Below are 21,286 nucleotides of genomic sequence, written 5' to 3'. Positions count from 1 at the left end.
AGAACAGATTGTTTAAGTGAAGAATTAGTAAGGATTTTTGCTTTATATAGCCATTAATAATTCTACAAATAATTCTACAAATAGGGCAATGCCATTTATAGTTGACATATTCCTTCCACTTCGACCAAAGTATTGTCATGTATTATAACAAAACATGCTGTTTTTTCAGTTTTCAATTTGTTTTTCTCATATAGTCTTGTAAGCTTCACGTATGCAGAAATCTAATGTGATAGGTGTTTGCCATTAGCAATTTTAGACTTCAAGAAACGTCTCATTTTGACTGGTTTCCACTGTCTCAAACTAATAGATCCAAAGAAAAATGCCTCAAAGTAAAGGACCAATAACTTCAAAAGTAGCCCAGAATGATGTTAGGATGTGGAATGATAAAGGAACAATGACTGGATGACTTTTAATAACATGATACTGAATACAAAGGAAAAGCCTAAAACAGCAATGAACACTGGACTCTTTTAAAACTTTTATAGGTTAAATTATAAATTATGCCTGAATTTTGACTGTTACTTCCTATGCCTCAGCCCTCTAAATCAGTTGAGCATAGCACCAGGGACACATTTTCAAACCTTTTTGAATGAAGGAGAATTTAGCTGTGTGACTCGAATTAACAGTTGTTGCATTGTTCTTATCTTGGAAAATGCTTTGAATCATCAACCCTTTTAAACCTCATTTCAAACGAAGAGTATTAGGGTATAAAATTTTGGTCATCTTGCCAGGAAATCAAAATAGACTCCTAAATGTAGATTTACAATGAATTTTGATTTTAAGGAAAAAATCAAAAGCCCTAAAGAGATGAAATGTTCAGAGGAAATGTTACATGTGCTTACAGAATCACAGTTTTGAGATCATTAAAAAAACAAAAACCAAACATCTTATGATATGATAAAGCAACAATATCAGCTTCCTTGGAAGAAAAACCAACAAACAGAGAATTTGTTGCAATTTCTACTTCTATGCAAGTTCCCTCACAAAAATGTATTTTCATCAGAAATTACCTACAATTTGTGAAAGAATCCTCAGGTTTTATAAATATCAGAAAGCATGACACCCAGAGTTTGTGCAGTTTATTAAAAGTTCCATTTAAAAAGTAATATAAGAGTAAGTATCATGTAGAAATTTATGTAATTCAGGGGCACCTGCGAGGCTCAGTCGGTTAAGCATCCAGCTTTTGATTTCGGCTTAGGTCATGATCTCACTGTTTCATGGAATTGAGCCCTGTGTAGGACTTTGTGCTGACAGTGTGGAGCCTGCTTGGGATTCTCTCTCTCCCTCTTTCTCTGCCCCTCCCCTACTCTCACTGGCTTTCTCTCTTTCTCTCAAAATCAATAAATCAACTTAAAAAAAGAGAGATTTATGTAATTTAAAGAAAAATACAATTGTAAAATAAAAGATTTAAAATGGGGTAATTACATGTACACAGGAAAATTCCACTTTAGCATATTGAGATATTATGTGTGGGAAAGTCTACACTCTTATGGATGTTCCTCCTATACATTTGCAGACAAAAGTAATATTTAGTATTAATTGGACTTGGGGACTACTAATTTCAGTCTTTATCCTTCAAAATCATATAAAGTCACAAAGACACATAATTTTGACTACTTATTTTATAATCTATCTGGCACCAGACCACAATATTTGTATGCTCCACACTAAAAGAAATCAAACTATGAGTATGAACTAGTTTTAATGCATATTTCTTGCTATCCACATTGGCTACAAACCCTTTGGTGAGGTGGGGCTTATTTGTGTGTTTTGTAAACATAATTACATGGATAGGAGAAAAATATAACTTTGAAGAGGTGGAGATAATGTTATTAATTGCAGACACTATTGGTTCAAGGTTAATCAAGAGATCTTTAGAAGGTTGAGGGAAGTGTATGTGTATATGTATGTGTGTATGAATTTTATTTTAGGCAGCTGCAGGTTGAACTTGCGCTTAGTGGCACCCCAAAAGTGAATGTCCAGCCCTGGACATTGAGCAACTTAGGGGTACCATTAGCCTTGGCCTGAGAAACTTGATTGAACTTTAAGTGTCTTTCAAGTGTCAAATTCACTTGAAATCTAGGCTAATTCTTACATTTTAGGGATACATGCAGAAAGGAAACCATTCAGGTGTCTTGCAATGTTTCATATTTATCTAGTAGTTTCTGGGTTAGAACCCAGAAAAAGTAGGTCTTTATTTCTTGAGACTCCCCAAAGCCTTTGGATTCTTATCTAGACTCATTTGGCTTAAGTGTCTATAATGAGTTAGGTTCTCCAGAAGAAGACACTGAAATGGTATTTAGGGAGCCAGATATTTATTAGGGGAAAGAGTTGAGCAGAGAAGTAAACTGTGATACAGGTTTGACAAAGCCTAGGTCAACCTGACAGAAAGCGCTTGCCCATCAGAGTTTCCTGTGTTGGACCTTGGCCTTCAAATCCCCGCCTGGCTCAGTGACCAGTGTGGGCAGGGGGCTCTCCATGCAGGGCATGTTGCAAGGAAGCTCTCTGCAGTTCAGGGAGACCCTGAAGGATCTCACAGCTGATGATTGTCTACTGACCTCACTCCTTGCAGCAGGGCAGCATGTCCTTCGTGAAGGGGGACTAAGGGATGCATCTCCATGTTTACAGCATGTATAGTCCTAACAGTCTTGAGAACTTGAGGACTCAAGGGCCTGGAATTCAGTGTAAAACGTTCTCAAAGTATTCTGGTTCTCTTGTGATTACAGCATATAGCTGATGTATTGACATTTCACTTTGACAGTTTACAGATTTACAGATTTTCAGATTTAATTCTTAGTTGACTTGGGTGTGTTGCGGTTCATCCAAGGCAGTTTTGAAACAAAGCTCTCATAAATAAATTCAAGTGAGTTCATAATTGAATTGTGTCTTTTCCCCATTTAAAAAAATTGGAAAGAAGAAGTAGAAGTAAGCTTAGAAAAAGAAAAAGGGGTAATACATAACTCAGTTTAAGCTGAAATTTTCTACTTGGCTTTAAGCAGAGGGATATGATAAAATGGTAGAAGGTTGTGGATTATAAAACACACTGATTACGTTCAGAAACCACTGCTTTTTCATTTACTAGTGGAATGATCTTGACCCCTCCAAGCCTCAGTTAGCTCTTCTATAAATGGAGATCTTAACATTACCTACCTCATTGTTTTTTTTTTGTGTGTGTGTGTGTGAGGATTAGATGAGAAAATACATTGATAACTTTAGAAACAGTGCCAAACACATCATGTTAACTATTATTTTTATTTTTATTTTTTATTTTTTTTTAATTTTTTTTTCAACGTTTATTTATTTTTGGGACAGAGAGAGACAGAGCATGAACAGGGGAGAGGCAGAGAGAGAGGGAGACACAGAATCGGAAACAGGCTCCAGGCTCCGAGCCATCAGCCCAGAGCCTGACGCGGGGCTCGAACTCACAGACCGCGAGATCGTGACCTGGCTGAAGTCGGATGCTTAACCGACTGCGCCACCCAGGCGCCCCACATGTTAACTATTATTAATGAGGCCTTCGGGAGGGGGTCAAGGTGGAGTTCTCAGTGATGTCAATGTGCTCCCAAATCCTATTTTTCCAACATAGCTTCATAATTCTATTTGAAATAAGATGTCTTTCATAGAACAGTAGACATTTATCATTCAAGTCTATATATGCAATTTTTTGGTGCAATTGCATATAGACTTTAATAAGCATAAATGACTATATATGCCATCAGTTTATGCCTTAACAGGGTTTCATTAAAGCAAGGCCAAAAGATAGAAACAGGATCATGACAGGTTGACCTACTTCTATACGGCATGCTTGAGGCATGTTAATGCTTTATTTTTTCAAATATAAGGATTATTCCAGAATTATAATAGAAAGAAAACAAAATGGGAGGTACTTTAACACATGGACTCAAAGTAGAGAAAAATTGAAGTATATGTGTCATCTTTAGTTATTATTCTCAAAATTAGTTAACATTGTTATTGAGCGCCAAGTATGTACTAGCACTAAATGTAATGTCTGCAACAATATCAATAAAAATATGGCAGCCTTAGTATTTTTCAGAGGTGGATAAAAACAGACTGATTATTAGTTGTAAACTATTTGGGGATTTGGTATAGGAATGCAATATTTTGAAACTGCATTAGTGAATTAAATGAATTTGCTAATGACATATAGTAAAATTTGACAAGTATTTTAAGTGACAAGTAAAGGGAAAAAGGAGAATAATTGGATTGTGTATGCTGCATGTACTTTAGTCCTTGTCTCCAGTAGTGGAGGAGTAGATTTATTTCAACGTAAGATTGATATTAATAATAGAAGCAACCCATTAGGAAGCCCAAAGAATGAATATTAGAAAGCATCTTCTAGAAACTTCTGAAGATGTTAGCTGTATGACACACCTAGTTGGCATTGAAACCTAAGGATGCTTATGAGGCAAGTGTTGCTCTTGAGTCCCAACTCATTCTTTATTTTCATCTTCCACCCTTTAGCACGAACTATCCCTATGGGGGACATCTGTCTTTATTCCAAGTAAAAAAAGAAAAAAAAAAGCAGACAAGACACAGTAGCCAGTGGGCCTCAAAGAATTGTTTTGAAAACTCATGATACCAGCATGAGAACAACATCCTAACATCACACAATGGCCCATATTTCTGTGCATTCCCCAAGTATGTAGAGACTACCTTATTGTGTGAACAGTGGTGAGCTATTTCTGTGAGGATACAAAATTAAATTAGGCATTGGGTTTTTCCATCCAAGAAGTCATGATCTGGCAGGGTAGAAGAGTAACTTAAGCAATTAAAACAAAAGGTAACACCCAAACAGTACACATGCATGCAGTGAGAGCACAGGTAAATCAGTGGTTAATTCTGACTTGGATCTTTGAGGGCATATCATGAGCAAGACTAGGAAGGATAAGCAGGGTGTAAGCAGACAGGGAGGGAGACATTTGTGCATAAAGGTCTAGAGAGTTGGGGAGTCTAAGGGATTACATATAGAGAACGGGCCAGGTGAGGGGACTCTGCATGTTTATTGCGGAGTTTGAAGATTAGTGCTATGTAATAGATGTTTACGAAAGATAGCCTTAAGGGCACTGCATGAGACAGGTAGAAGCAGGCAGAGTTTGGAAGCAGGGGGAACAATTGGGAGGTAATAAAAAATGATGACAGGGATTTTCTCTTGGGTGGTGACAAAATATGATGTAATATGGAATTAATTATAGAGGCAAATAGATGGCTACCTCTGAGCTATTAATAGTCATTTTGAATTATCACATACTATGCGACGTGGTGGAAGTATTTTATTTTATTTTATTATTTTTTTGTAGTTAGAGTGCCAAATATGAGATCCATCCTCTTAACAGATTTTTTTAATGTTTATTTATTTATTTTGAGAGAGAGAGTGCTAACAGGGAAGGGGCAGACAAAGAGGGAAAGACAGAGAATCCTAAGGAGGCTCCTCACTGTCAGGGCAGAGCCAGACGCGGGGCTAGATCTCACAACCCTGAGAACATGACCTGAGCCAAAATCAAGAGTTGGACACTTAACTGACTGAGCCACCCAAGCGCCTCTTAACAAATTTTTAACTGTACAATACAGTTTTAGGGATAATGTACAGCAGATCATTAGAACTTATTCATCTTAAACATTTAAGACTTTGTTCAACATTTGTCTGTTGAATAGTAACTCCCATTTCCCCCTTCCCCCAGCCGCTGAAAAGGGACTTTCTGATTCTTTGGGTTTGATTATTTCAAATATCTTGTATAGGTGGAATCATACAGTATTTGTCTTTCTGTGACTGGTTTATTTCACTTAACATACTCTCCTCCAGGTCTATCCATGTTGCCATCTATGACAGGATCTCCTTCCTTTTTTTAAAGATGAGTAATATTTCATTGTATGTATATGCTGCATTTTCTTTATCTACTCATCTGTTGATGTATACTTAGGTTTCTTCCATATCTTGGCTACTGTGGATAGTGCTGCAATGAACATGAGGTGCTAATATCTCTTTGAGATCCTGATTTCAATTCTTTGGGTAAATATTCTAAAGTAGGATTGCTGGATTTTATAGTAGCCCAGTTTGAACTTTTTGGAAAAATTTCCATACTATTTTCCATAGTGGCTGCATCATTCTGCATTCTAATTAATGGCAGAATTATTTTTCATTGCAGTAGTAATTATTTAAGTAAGTTTATTATCTAGCCTGTAAGACCAGATGTGATTCGAAAGTTGTTACTCCCAAGGGATGTTAGAAGAAGATGCCAAAGAGAGAGACACTGAAACGCCAACATCTTACTATTAGACTTAATATCTTTGGATCTGAAAGACATGTAAAACCAACCATTACCAGAAAAATTTTGAATTAGAAATCTACATTTTATAAAGGAGATCAACAAAAGTAAGACACATGAAATAACAATTCACAATGTGAATTAAAGCAAAAATATATCAAGTATAAAATGAAAAAAAATAGATGTTTATTATTTTCAGTATTAAAGTTTATAATTTTCAGTATTAAAGGAAACAATAGGAAGATGGGTGTAGAAGGGAGTGTATGCTTACATTTTTTTCTGTTTTACTGAATTCATTATTTAATCATTTAGTGGTACTCTGCTAAAGAGTTAGTAGATTATCTGACTAAAGTAATTTTACTGAAGTGTGAATAAAGCTTAATTATGATTTAATGGCTTTATAAAGAGGAATTGCTATACCCATTTACATCTCTAGTTGGTAGAATATGGAAGAGAAAATACTATGAAGGCAGGTGTTCTTTATTCCCTTAACTAGTCTCCCAGGAAATAAATCACATGGAATTAAAGACAGCTGTACATTGCCCATTGCTTCTTACCTTTGTGAGCAGTGCTAAGAGGAATAGTTAAAATATGACTGGAGCAAAGCAGGAGTGCGATTTGCAAGCCAATTATGTTACAGAGAAACAAAAATACAACTAGGTAGCATCTTTGCCAGGTGATAGCTTTTCATTCATTCATTCATTCATTCATTCAACTAATCAGTATTTGCTAGGTGTTTACTACTGGTAAGGTTTTAGGGGTGATAATGATATCTTCTCTCAACCTCTATATTTAGAAACAATACAGAAATAAGACACAGTATTCAAACAGGTAGCAATCTGAATATCAGCTTTATTACTGTTAAAGCTGTTTAGAAAACAGGGCCTAGATCTGTAACCAGACTTATCAGACCTCCTAGTCCCTGAGTCAAACGTATTCACTTACAACTGCAGCTCTCCCACCTTGATGTACAACTGAGAGTAGGCTTTTTTGAAAAGAAACTTAAAAAGGGCTGAGCAAGTCTTGCTCAATTCCATTTCGCAAAATCATCAATCATTCCTTCTAATTCTCCCTTGTAGACTCAGGGTTAAATGACCTTTTCAAAGTCTCTGAAAGTTAACTTCATGGGCCATGGTACGAATTCAGAGAGGTATAAAATGGTTTCTCCAATCATCCACTATGTGCCAGGCATTGTATTATATGCTGGTGATGCTGTGTTGGACAGATAAGGCGGGCTGTCTATCCTTGACGTTGTCTGGTGTTGCCTATAATCTTATTGGGGAAATTAGTCATATACTTGGATATGGGACAGTAAATTATAAGTGCCAATTTTTGTTTAGCCTTAATTTGAGAAGGGACAGGTTTTCCATTGCTTGTTTGTTTAATGCACAAATATGATCAAGCTTGGGTTTCTAACAAGTGGTGGAATTTGGGTAAATAGGAAAAAGAGAGTGCACGGATGAGGGTGAGAAATTGGGCATACCTGAATCACGATGGCTCTTCAAGGCTTGGTTTTCTGACAGAGTCTCCAAAGGCATCTGTGGAACCGACCTTTAACACACAACAATTATTCACATTTACAAAACCCCAAACCCAAATTAAGTGAACAAAAAGCAAAAACAAAACAAAATGAAACAAAACAAACAAATAAACAAATAAAAACAGTGAAATCCATATTTTACCAGGAAGGGTATAGGGAGGGAAAGAGAAAGCCAAATGGTGAAAGGTGGGAGAGATGGTCAAAATTTCTCTCTCCAACCCAACCTCATTTATATTTGTATTACCTCTCCTTCCCTTACACTGAGCACAATTTTAAACAGTCCCTAATGGCTGTGCATGGACTAGAATGGATGGGGCCAGGGTAGAGGAAGTGATTGACCATAGTCTATGAATTTTTTTTCCCTAAAGTCTGTCCTCTCTATACTTAAAATAATTCCTCCCCTGGTTGAATGGAAAATTATACTCTACTCTTATCCTGAAATGCCTATAGTATTCATATATTTATAATGGATAGTTATTTTGTCTTTCAAAATCTGTGATCTAAGCATTTGGCAAACCCAATGTAACTGACCTTATTGAAATGAGAGTCCCAGATAGATGCTTCTTATTCTGCTGTCCCTTGTTCTAAGGTTTCTCTCCTTGTTACCTTTAGTAGGCTAAAGGACTATACCTTTAGTTGGGTTGATAAATGACATTGAGTGGAGAAAAAGGATTGATTAACATTCGATTAACTAAAGCAGTTTAAATATCTCTTAACTCTTAAGCTGAAGACTGGTACAGATAAAACCCAAAACTTCTTTGTTATATTTCAGAAATTTATTGTGAATTTGGTTGAGTCAACATAAGTAAAAGTTTGTAACAACAACATTTAACTAGTCATTTGACTTTGAGGTACTTAAATCTAAAATTAGTAAACTAAAAGTTAAGTTTTTTTACTGGCTATGATCTTGAGATTTGAAGAATATTATTGTAATTTCATATGCATTTAATTAGTGATGAAGAATTACAGTATAATGAAAATGAGTACTCAATTAAAATTAAGCCACTAAGTGGATCCTTTCACACATGGAATTTAATTTTCATGAAGGTTTTACTAAGAAAAGTTATTGGAATATTAGCTAAAGACGAAGAGGGGAAAAAGGAAAATGAAGAACTGTAAAGTCATGCCAAGAGAATTGAGACTTGTTCACCCCAGGTCAACAACAACAACAAGAAAAAAGAAAAACATGGAAAAATCCAAAGTAGCCATCTGCAATTAATGCTCATACAAGTATTCACATTTGGAAGGATAATAGTTGTTTCCCATGTCTAGTGAGAGCAAACCAAACTAAAATCCTTCACAATTCCACCAAACAGGGTCAGATTCAACTCGCTTTAGAATTTATTGCTTGCTTGTATTGCTCTACAACGATTAACAAAGAGGCAAGAGCAAGTTAGACTTCAATTTCTAATTGAGCAAGGTGAATAATAATACATGTTTATTCAACTAATTTGGTGATCAAGGAGTAAATAGTTTTCAGTGTTCAAAATAACTTTTGATCCCTTTGAGTTCACCTTAGACCTTTTGCTTGAATTTGCTTCAGCAAATTCATATTTTTAATATCTGAGAATAATATGAGAAACATAAAATAATTTTTCTTCAAGATTCACTTGTATAAATTATCCTAAAGTTAAATAGAATAAAACAGTATTTTCTTCCCATACCACCAATATTGTAGAATATACTAGGTAAGGAGAGTTTTCTCATTCTGTGTCTATATTTACAAAGTGAAATAGGGAATGAAACAGTTTGTTAAGTAGTTCAAGCGCTTTCAGGCTCTTTCATGTGAAATGCCTAGTAAATTGATACAAATGATCTTTTGTTTTGAATTATCATGATATTTGTCTTAACTTAGCACAACATGGGTTTGTACACTTATATACCACATATTCAGCATGCATATCCGGGTATAACTAGCCACTGATTTTTCCTTTCCTCACCCTCTTTTCCCTCAACGCCACTCACATCTCTTTCCCAACACCATATCTCCACATTATTTTTTTTTTTGTTTCAAGTTTTTATTTAAATTCTATTTAGTTAGCATATAGAATATCTCCACATTATGAGACTAAAGGTGTTATAGAAAAGCATTCTTAGTTAAGCATATTGAAAAGGCAACTCAAAACAAGTACTTGCTTATTTTTAAATTCATACCTTGAACAAACTAAAAACTGAATAATAATGATGATAATAGTAATGATTTCCAATATTTTATTATGTTATTTTCTTCCGATTTATACTCAGTGAGTCTTTATTCATGCAGCAAAAATTAAACAGTTGTCTACTCTGGGCCAGGCACTGATGTTGTCTTTAGATCAACTACTAATGATGTTGGCTACTTCTTTCCAGTGAACGAAGCTGACCTAATACTCTGCCCACATGAAGTTTGTTTTCTAGTGTGATGAAGTAGATAATCAATAAGATGCTGGATAATATGTTAGGAGGTAATGACTGCTATAAAGGAAGGAAAGACTAAACAGAGCACTGGGGGCTATACTGTAATTTTATTTTTATTTTTTTTTTTATTATTTTTTTTAAATATTTTTTTTATTTTTTTTCAACATTTTTATTTATTTTTGGGACAGAGAGAGACAGAGCATGAACGGGGGAGGGGCAGAGAGAGAGGGAGACACAGAATCGGAAACAGGCTCCAGGCTCTGAGCCATCAGCTCAGAGCCCGACGCGGGGCTCGAACTCCCGGACCGCGAGATCGTGACCTGGCTGAAGTCGGACGCTTAACCGACTGCGCCACCCAGGCGCCCCTATACTGTAATTTTAAATAGAACGGTAAAGGTAGGTCTCGCCAAGAGCATGGATGACATTTGAACAGACTTGAAGGAGTCCTTACATTTTGGACTTTGCATTCAAACTTTGACATGAATTTCTTTCATAAAATTTTAACTTTTTTAATGCTTATTTATTTATTTTGAGAGAGAAAGTGAGCAAGAGACAGAGAGAGAGTGGAGGAAAGGTAGAGAGAGAAAGGGGAGAAAGAATCTCGAGCAGGCTCCATGCCATCAGTGCAGGACCCAAAGTAGGGCTGGATCTCATGAACTGAGCCGAAATGAACTGAGATCAGGACCTGAGCCAAAATCAACTCAGATGCTTGGGGCACGTGGGTGACTCGGTCGGTTAAGCGTCTGACTTTGGCTCAGGTTTGTGAATTGGAACCCTGCATCAGGCTCTGTGCTGACAGCTCAGAGCCTAGAGCCTGCTTTGGATTCTGTGTCTCCCTCTCTCTCTCTGCCCCTCCCCTGCTTGTGCTCTGTTTCTCTGTCTCTCTCTCAAAAATAAATAAACATTCAAAATAAAAAAATAGTCGTATGCTTAACTGTCTGAACCACCCAGGCACCTCTGTAAAATTTTAATTTTTATTACTTAAAGCATAGATGGAAAAGGAAGGGTGAATTCTTGTATTAAGGAGACATTTTCTGAAGGAAAGGATATTTTATGTATCTTTGTATCTCTAGGTGCATCAATGCTATTCTTTTTGAGGTTTCTTCTTTGTAGAAAGAAGTGCATTCATGCACATATCTAGTCCTTTTGTTAGAGGGGATGCCTGGGGACATTTGTCCATGTATTTCCAGAGACTAGGGTAGGACTTGGCACATGGTAGGAGCTCGATGACGTTTTGAACGGAATGTCTAAATGCTTTTATTGGCATATACATTTTTATTAAACACACAGAGACCATGTTGTGATAGAGGTCATTTGCTTAGTAGAATTCATATTTATTTATACTTGGTTACTATTACTGACATTCTATGAGTGTATAGGCTTCTCTTCAATAAGGTTTCCTTTGTACTTTTAGCATTCAAAGTATTAAAGTGCTCTGGCAGTAAGCACTTAAATTATCACTTAATGTTACCATCTAATTTCTAGGCTACGGACATCTTTCTACTAGGACTGAGGCTACTAAAATATTGTATAATGGTAACAAGGTGATTTCTTTTGGACTCATTGGAATGAAATAGCATTTGGGGAACTATTAGCTAGAAGAGGGGATTCCAAATAATAGCTCTTTGTTCAGAGTTCCTCTATCAATTCATAGATAAGTCAACTGGCACTCATCATTTTAGACTCATCAGAGGCCCATGTAGTTAAGTGGAATATAAAGGGTACTATAGGCAATAAACAGAAGCCTTGTAACAATGTAATGTGTAGTGACAAAGAGGATTGGAAGATCTATAAAAGCTGCCAAAAAGAACAAAAAATATAATTAAAGGATCAAAAAGACATATTGAACAGAATCTCAGGGACTATTTCGGGCAACAGTAAATGTCTCCTCAAATATATCTTTAAAAGACTGAAAGCAAAGTAGGAAACCAGTCCCATGGAGAGAGAAAGAAAAATACCACATAGATTTGTAGGAGCAGGCTAGCAGGAGTTGGATTTGCTTATGTTAATTTTTACCTTTCTTTAAAATAATTAGATGGTGCCTAACCTAGAGATCAGAAAATTTAAAACTCTTAGATGAGAAGAGAAAAGAAAGAAAAATGAAAACAGAGATGATATTTTAGGCAGGTGGGGCTTAGAGTAGGATAGATAAACTGGTGTATAGAAAACAGTGGAAATTTGCAGTTGGCCCTCATTTTGCCAACTAAGTTTATTATAAGTTCTATCAAAGTTATTTATCGTTTAGGAAAATGTTTGCTTCCCTCCTTCCATTTTGTGAAAGCATGTAGGTTACACATGACTTCCTGAAGAACAGAAAATATTTTTAGTAGAAGACTTTTTTTTTTTTGACAATGAATTTTCATTACTTGGACCAAAGAGTTTCGCCTAGTGAAATATGTCAGAGATATGTGGGAAGTTTTCCCATTAAAAATACCCCTACTGAGAACTATCACCATAGACATTTGATTAGCTTGTAATAATTTTAGCACTCTTACTTCCTAAAATCCTCCACCTGGGTCTTGAGTTGTAAATAAACAATAGTTGACAAATTGAAATGAAATGCGAGATAAGAGAATCATGCTGTTAGAAAAAGTGACATGCAAAGCTGACTTCCTGTGTATAGAAGCAGAATCCAGAACTTGTATGGAAGTCCTGTCATCACTCATATTACGTTAATTACTCATTGTGGTTTCCCTTGTGCTCAGTAATTCCAAAAGCTTTTTTAGTTTAGTTGCTGAGAAGATAAACGATAACTATTCAAAGGTAAAGTGTGAAGCTTGAGATCTCGAACACTGGTTCCAAGACTGTACATAAAACAAAAACTTATCTCAAAGGTAATTTTTACGCCAAGTAAAGGGCAAAATTCTTTTGGCTAACTTTGCCTATGGACACACACACACACACACACTCATAGTCAGAAACACATATAAGATGTGCAGACAGCATTTTGTCCACATTTCTCAGAAATATGTGTTTTCAATCTATGCATAGTACCTCCAATTAAAAACAAGAACTTTCTGGTTGAGAGAAATACCTTAAATATGTCTATTTTATTTTATTTTATTGAGAGAGGAAAAGAGAGATAGCAGGGGAGGGGTAGAGGAAAGAATCTTTTTTTTAAAGAAAATTCTTTTTTTTTAAAATATTGTTAAAGTTAATATATTTATTTATTTTGAAAGAGAGGGAGGGAGGGAGGGGGAAGAGAGAGAGAGAGAGAGAGACAGAGAGAGAGAGAATCCCAAGCAGGCTCCATACTGTCAGCACAGAGCCCCATGCGGGACCTGATCCCAGGGTCTGTGAGATCATGACCTGAGCTGAAATTAAGAGTTAGCTGCTTAACTGACTGAGCCACCAAGGTGCCCCAAACATATCAATTTTAATAGGAAATACTAAAATATTTTGCTTGCAAATATTTTGTGTGTATGCATACCCATACATAAATAATATTTAGGCACAGGGTATATTGGTTTAAAGATGATCAAACACTACTTTATACAAAGAGCATCATTCCAATGGCCAGAGATTTGTGGACTTTGTACCTAAAAGACACATTGTATTTCTACAGAGAAGACTTCTATAGCAAAATAATCAGGGTTTTCCATTTTAGCACTTGAATAACTGAGTGACTGTTGCAAAGTTAGAGGAATGTAGTAACAGAGGTCTGGAAATCACTTACTGAGTTTCAGCTATATACCAGGTTGGTGTGTGTGTGTGTGGGGGGGGGGGTGGGTGGGTGTGGATGGCAGGGTGCAAAAGGGTTAGACACTATGAGTCCAGTCCTAAAAATGTTAAGAGAAATCAAGTAGAGAATTCATGTTTCTCTTTAATGGCCACACTTAATCTTTGCAGAAGGACCTGCACACTGATCTCCCTTACTTCATCAATTTCAACTCATGGCTGAATTTGTTTCATATCTCTACCCATTTGCCCTAACCCCTGAATATTTTGAAGGAAATTATTTTATCCTTAAGTATTTCAGTGTATATCTTAAGAAAAACACTCTTAAATATAAGCATAATGCCATCTTCAATCTTAAAAATTTATGCTAAAAATTAATCAAATTTCCTCAATTCTTGCAGAGATGTTTTTCCTCATCTTATTTTCTAAAACCATGTTTCACTTATTTTGTCCTGTAGTTTCTTACAGAGTCTATATTTTGAATTGCAAAGTACAGTTCAACACGTTTCTCTCTTCCCTGAATTTTATGGAAATTGAGATTTGACCTAAATTGTTTCAACAATAGAATTTCGTGTATTTTTGAAGAGTGGCTAATGTCTGCTTCTTAGATAAGTTTCTCTCATTGTCCGTCTTCTTAGCCAAGAATTTACAGAAGCTAGTTCAAAGTTTAGCATGGTGAAGTTATCAAATTCAGAATGCCTTGGACTCTAAAAAGAGAACCAGACATGGATATCATTAATTCTACTAAAAAATATAATGTGATCTATTTTTAGATGTTTCATAGTGCTTGCTTCTGTGTCAGTATTAATAGAGTGATAAGGTTTCAGCTTCTTTATGACCATAAAGCTAGTGTGGAGGGGCAGGCCTTGGGAGCACGAAATCAAATACAAGAGTTCTCTGGAACACAATTTGATGGATAATCTTGAAGATTCCTTCTAGCTCTAAACCTCAGAGTGATGATGAGCTGTCTGGTACAATATGCAATGTTTCTGCAAACTCATGAACTTCCCTTAAAGCTATACTTGAGCATAGCTATGAAATATTAAGGGGGCAAAAGATAGACACATAGCATTTCAGCTCAACTGAAATATTTTTGGATTGTCAGTAACTCTACAAGTAGATTCGGAATATACAATGTATCAACATGCTGCAGTTCCTCTTTCAAGCAAAACAAAATAAAACACCTTCCAGTGACAAGAGCCACAGGTTTGAAGAAAAGTGACAAGGAACAGGAGTGCAACTCCAAATATAGGCAGTACGGTTTCATCAAATGTACTGTACATTTATTTAATACATTTGCGTATTGTACCTTTGGATATTTTTCAACTAGTTGTGCCTCGTGTTTTGTATTCTGCTAAGATTCATGAATCTGTTCCTTTAGGCACAGACAGCACACATTGTCCTAGAAGATGGAACAAAGATGAAAGGCTACTCCTTTGGCCATCCATCCTCTGTTGCTGGTGAAGTGGTTTTTAATACTGGCCTAGCAGGGTGAGTAATGCTCGTGTGCCAAGGTTTTATTCTTCCTTTATGCAGAGGAATAACGAGATGATCTTACTCATGGTGGTAGGTTGAAATCATCACATTGTGCTAAGATTGCATGTTGTCCTGACATCACACTGCGCCTGTATGTTGTCTAGTCTATCCATCCCGGAAAGAAGGCAGAGACACAAACTCCTCCCTGCTGCTGTAAATGAAAGAGAACATGGACCCTGGTATTACCCTGGAAATAAGGAATACAAGTAATTCTAGAAAACTAGGGTCCGAGGTGACAGGTTCTGTTAGATTAGTAAGCGGCTTCTGCAAGGAAAGGTATGGAGCAAGGAAAAGGATGGGTATCTCATTCTAGTGTCATTCCTTCAGTGAAGTTAAGAATCAGATTTGCACATCTAATATGAACGACTGTAAGGAGCTGAGGCAGTTCTTAGATATTCTATGTAAATTCACACTGTAATAGGAAAGGCGAAATAACAGGTACATTTATTTTCTTGAAGCAATCAAAAGGAGAGCAGGTTCATGGATCTGACATTTTCAAAATTGTCAACTGAAACCCAACTTAGTATTTAAGATCTGCTAATAGATATACAGCAACAAAGATAAGAGCTGCTACAGAAATCACGTAGCTGTTCTTATCTAGCCAACAAATATTTGTTCATCTGGGAACCAGGAGGCTGAAGTTCTGGTATAAACTTCAATGACAACTGGTTATACAATATTGAGAAAATCCCTTAACCCCTCTGAATCATAGTTTCCACATACAAAAATGAGGATGCTGGATTAGATAGTAATTTATACTTGGGATTAAAAAAAAAAACATATGAGTTCTTTAAAAAATATGACCGGATGGTTTCAAGAGGTTTCCATTAGAGACTCGGTGGACTAAACTTCTATAGCATAGAATATTTAATACATTCTTTGGAAAAATTCAGTTAACCTTATAAAGACATGGACACATTGAGTTAATGGATAGTGAGATTATCCACTGGCCAAACTTCCATTATACTATTAACATATATTCTTCTCTAAACTCTTGGCTCTCTGTTTGAAATAAAGAATATTAGATGGGTTTTAAAATAGTTCCACTGGTGAGAACATTAAATTACAGTGTATGAAAGCTGTTTGCAAAGTTTTGCTTCACCAGGCAATTATTTAAGCTTTTCGACAGCACTAATTACTAGCTGTGTTAATATACCTGCCAACAGACAACTGTTTAATATAGATCAGAATGATGGAGGGCACTAGAGTTTTCTTCTCTGTGATAGATTATGGGTAATAAATCTTGTCACATCACAAAAGTCAAACAGGACCTGATGGATTAATTTGCTTCTAATGCTGCAGTTCTCTAGGACAAGCTGTATTTATTCATTTACTGGAGAGAGTATTGTAAGCATATGTTTAAAGGGAATGGCCAGTTCTTTTATGGAGAGAAAGAAGAAAGGGAAGTAAAATTAAATTAATTAAAGATGTTTCTGATGTAAGAAAAGGCATTCATTAGTAGATTAGTCCACAGACCCTATTTTCCATTGAGAACTGTTGTTTTCATTCATTGTGTGGCTCACTCAGTAAGGTGGTTGGTAATTAAAGGTGTTATTTTGTTTTTCATCTTCAAGAAATGCATTTTTATTGTGTGTAAGCCTTGGTTAAAAAATTGGCAGTTCCTGACAGGTGAAAGGCATCTGAGAAATTAGCTGATGGAGGTGTGGATAAGTATGAGAGCACCTAGTCACCTAAGGGTTTGCTGAGCTGAAAGACTAAGTGTTCTATTGACAAAAGTAGTTCTGGGAGGAGCTTGTCTGGATGGGGTTGAAGAATTTATGTTGACGACTTCCTGTGTTGAACTGTATTGGTTTCAAGGTTGTTGATTCTGTCCCCCTTAGCACTTACATTCATTTTCACTAATAATCTACAAGAAAGATTTGGTTTAACTCATTCTACAGAAAGTGAAAATGCGAGAAGGGGGCCACACTTGCAATAGATTCCAGTGCATGGAATAGTTATAGATAACACCTGGTATTTACTGGAATAATGTTCCTTACTACTAAGAATAAGAGTGATATATAAGCATATATATATGTATATATATATAATAAAAATGAGAGTATATGTGTTTTTATTTATTATTTTGAGAGAGAGACATAGAGCGGGGGAGGGGCAGAGAGAGAGGGGGAGACACAGAGTCCAAAGCAGGCTCCAGGCTCTGAGCTGTCGGCACAGAGCCCGACATGGGGCCCGAACCCACAAACCGTGAGATCACAGCCTGAGCTGAAGTCAGACGCTTAACTGACTGAGCCACCCAGGCACCCCTAGAATTTATGTGTTTTTAATTTTCAAATAAAGACCTAATGCATTCCTCCCTAATTCCACATCAGTACTTTAAATTAGTTGTTTGGAGTCTTTTGATTTAGAAGTCAGAAGTGCTTGAGGTCAATTTTTGTGGGGTTGATTTTCTTTTCTAAGTTGATAATAACTCCAAGTTATATACCTTTTTCTAAAGCTATGTTAAAAATCAACTTCATTGAGTAATTCTTTCATAGAATACATGTAATCTTTTTTTTCCCTTTCTCCGGACTTTAAAATAAAAACCTACTACATTTATGTTATTAATTCTGGTATAGATATTAATTCATTCATTTTAAATGTTCAGTGAATTTTAATAAACATATATACCCATGCAGCCACCATTGATGTAATAAGGATTCTCTTCAGTTTCCTAAATGATATTTTTTAAAAAACTTAAAAATATTTGACAGTAAATATTTTGGTGATATTGGCCCTAACAGTAAATATTAGTTTGGACTCATGTCTGGTAGACAAGTGGAAACTTCAGGATATCTGCAAACTTTAAATAGAACAATATTTAAAAAATGAAGACTCTATGGGGCGTCTGGGTGGCTCAGTCGGTTAAACGTCTGACTCTTGGTTTCGACTCAGGTCATGATCTCACCATTCGTGAGTTCGAGCCCTACGTGGGGCTCTGCACTGACAGTGTGGAGCCTGCTTGGGTTTCTTTCTCTCTCTCTGCCCCTTCTCTGCTTGTGTGCATGCACTCTCTCTCTCTCTCTCTCAAATAAATAAACTTAAAAAAATATTAAAAAACAATGAAGACCCTGTGAAGGAAATTGTAAGGAATTAAAAATTTTAAGAAATTGAGGGAATGAAAATTATGAGAATATGCCTTAGTACTTAAGAGTCCATTTGTTTTAAAAGCAGAATCAGACCCACAAGTACAGAGAACAAACTATACGGTTGCCAGAAAGAGGGGTGGGGGAAGGACAAAATGGGTAAAGGAGAGTGGAAAGTACAGGCTTCCAGTTATAGAATAAATAAGTCACAGGAATAATGGGTACCACATAGGGAATATGGTCAGTGATACCGTAATAGCCTCGTGTCACGACAGATGGTAGCTACACTTGTGAGCAGAGCATAACACATAGAGACGCTGAATTACTATGTTGTAGGCCTAAAATTAACGCAACACTGTGTGTCAACTATACTCAAATGAAAATTAAAAAAAAAAAGAATCAGTTTGTCTTTTCATATCAGTCATATCATGGGATACATTTTCATCTTCTAGATTTTCTAAAATCTAGAAGCAGGTTTACAGGATTTTAATCTCATGTTCTGTCATTTTCAAGGGTTCAATAGTTAAGAGCATGTATGTATGTTGTAGTTTTGTAGTTACGTGCATTTTTTTTGTTGGTAATTTTTTGACGTGTTTACTCAGGTACCCAGAAGCCCTTACTGACCCTGCCTACAAGGGACAGATTCTCACCATGGCCAATCCCATTATTGGGAATGGTGGAGCCCCTGACACTACTGCCCTGGATGAACTGGGACTCAGCAAATATTTGGAGTCTGATGGAATTAAGGTAGTGCCAGCGACGACTATTTAAAAAGTCTCCATCTGGGGTGTCTGCCTGGCTCAGTCGCTAGAGCATGCAACTCTTGATCTCAGGGTCGTGAGTTTGAGCCCCATGTTGGATGTGGAGTCTACTCTAAAAAAAACAAGAAGTCTTGGGGCGCCTGAGTGGCTCAATAGGTTGAGCATCTGACTTCAGCTCAGGTCATGATCTCACAGTTTGTGAGTTCAAGCCCCGCGTCAGGCTCTGTGCTGACAGCTTGGAGTCGAGCCTGTTTCAGATTCCGTGTTTCCCTCTCTCTTTGTCCCTCCCCTGCTCACTCTCACTCTGTCTCTCTCAAAAACAAATAAACATAAGGGGCACCCGGGTGGCTCAGTCGGTTAAGCGTCCGACTTCGGCTCAGGTCGTGATCTCATGGTCTGTGAGTTCGAGCCCCGCGTCGGGCTCTGTGCTGACATCTTAGAGCCTGGAGCCTGCTTCAGATTCTGTGTCTCCCTCTCTCTCTGCCCCTCCCCCACTCATGCTCTGTCTCTCTCTGTCTCAGAAATAAATAAACATTTAAAAATATAAATAAAATAAGTAAATAAACATAAAAAAAGAAGAAGTCTCAACTGAAGGGGGGATAGTTGATTTATTTTGAAGAATCTAGGGTGGGCAAAGTTTCTCTCTAATACTGTAGTACAAACCATTAAATTCATGTTCTCAACTTTATTCCCATGTATATGAGAATAATTTTTAACATTACATTATTTTGAATTTCATTTTTCATGACACTTTGCATTTGTTCTTAATGCCTTGGATGAAACTTGGCTTAATTTGGAAAGATGTTGTTATGAGTCTAAATGACAACTATGCTGCAAGAAATAGTGATGAATTACCCTTTAAAAGATCCTTGGTAATCAACTCTGTATCAACTATTTGCTTTTTAATCTTATCTTATTTAGAGGATGAATAAAAGATAACTTGTATGCCATTTTAAAAGTAAACACATTAAGATTTCCTAATCAAAATAAATTTGGATACTATTAGGAATGTGGACCATATAAACAATTAAAAAACGTGTACTCCAAATTAATCACTCTATGTTTTCATTCTTTTTTGGTTTTTTTGCCACTCTATTTTTGAATGACTTGGACTGATCATTTAGATTAATTCTATTTCTCATAATTTTCCCCGTATTTCTCAGTCTCCTTTAAATGTAGCCAAAAATTATTTATTCTTCATGTACATTAAACAAATGATTATTAACTAGATTATTGACAAATTCCATGGAGAAAAGGTACCAGGGTGCTGAGAAGTCGGGGACAGGAGTTAGCAACTGGGCTAAGACTTTTCCTCAACATGGTAATTAAGGCAACAGTGGTATATTTTAAGAGAAAAATGTTGATCCTGTTCCTTTTCCTTCAAGTCCCAAGGATTTTAAGCCTTGTATCAATGGATATAATAAACCTTTTTAAAAAAATGCAAACTGACTGTTATGACAAATCACAAGAATTGTGTAATATTTCGTGGTCACGCCTTTCAAACAACTCTGTTTCTAGGTTGCAGGTTTGCTGGTTCTGAACTATAGCGATGACTACCACCACTGGCTGGCTAACAAGAGTCTTGGGCAGTGGCTACAAGAAGAAAAGGTGAGAAATACGCAGGCTGCACTGCCTGGACTAATTCTCTCTCTCTCTCTCTCTCTCTCGGACCAATTCTCTTCTAAACCCTGAGGACCACATATTTTTAGTGTAATCCACTAGGTGGCACATGCTTGGTAGCACTGCTCTTTGAGGAAAGGGGCTAGAGAAAATTTTAGAATTTTCTATATTCTTGAGCCACTTAATTTTCCCATCCCCTTTTACCCAGGACCACGGTATGTATTTCTGTAATGGCTTTTAGTACCAGCCTTACCATCAACTAGCTGTGTGATTTTGTGCAGGTCGTGTAACCATACCACACTTTCTAAATCTTTAACTCTTATGAGAGCATAAACAGATTGCTGTTAAGTTTCTTTTAGCTTAAACGTTGTGACTCTATGACGC

General features: G+C 36.5%; 1 protein-coding gene across 1 annotated transcript in view; it reads left to right on the top strand.

Moving 5' to 3' along the window:
- Nucleotides 1-21,286, top strand: part of CPS1 (carbamoyl-phosphate synthase 1) — a 127,533-nt gene that overhangs the window by 7,252 nt on the left and 98,995 nt on the right. Inside the window, exons 2-4 of the mRNA XM_047084849.1 lie at nt 15,281-15,390; nt 19,124-19,268; nt 20,801-20,890. Coding sequence (XP_046940805.1) covers nt 15,281-15,390; nt 19,124-19,268; nt 20,801-20,890 — 345 coding nt within the window. The remainder of the gene's footprint in view (nt 1-15,280; nt 15,391-19,123; nt 19,269-20,800; nt 20,891-21,286) is intronic.

The sequence above is a fragment of the Lynx rufus genome, unplaced genomic scaffold (assembly GCF_022079265.1).
Source record: "Lynx rufus isolate CCGP_SWC_20201006 ecotype Redwood Valley unplaced genomic scaffold, mLynRuf1.p SCAF_2, whole genome shotgun sequence".
In the NCBI taxonomy this organism is placed as follows: Eukaryota; Metazoa; Chordata; class Mammalia; order Carnivora; family Felidae; genus Lynx; species Lynx rufus.
The sequence above is the reverse complement of the archived record's forward strand: the minus strand, read 5'-3'. Positions and strand labels throughout refer to the sequence as shown.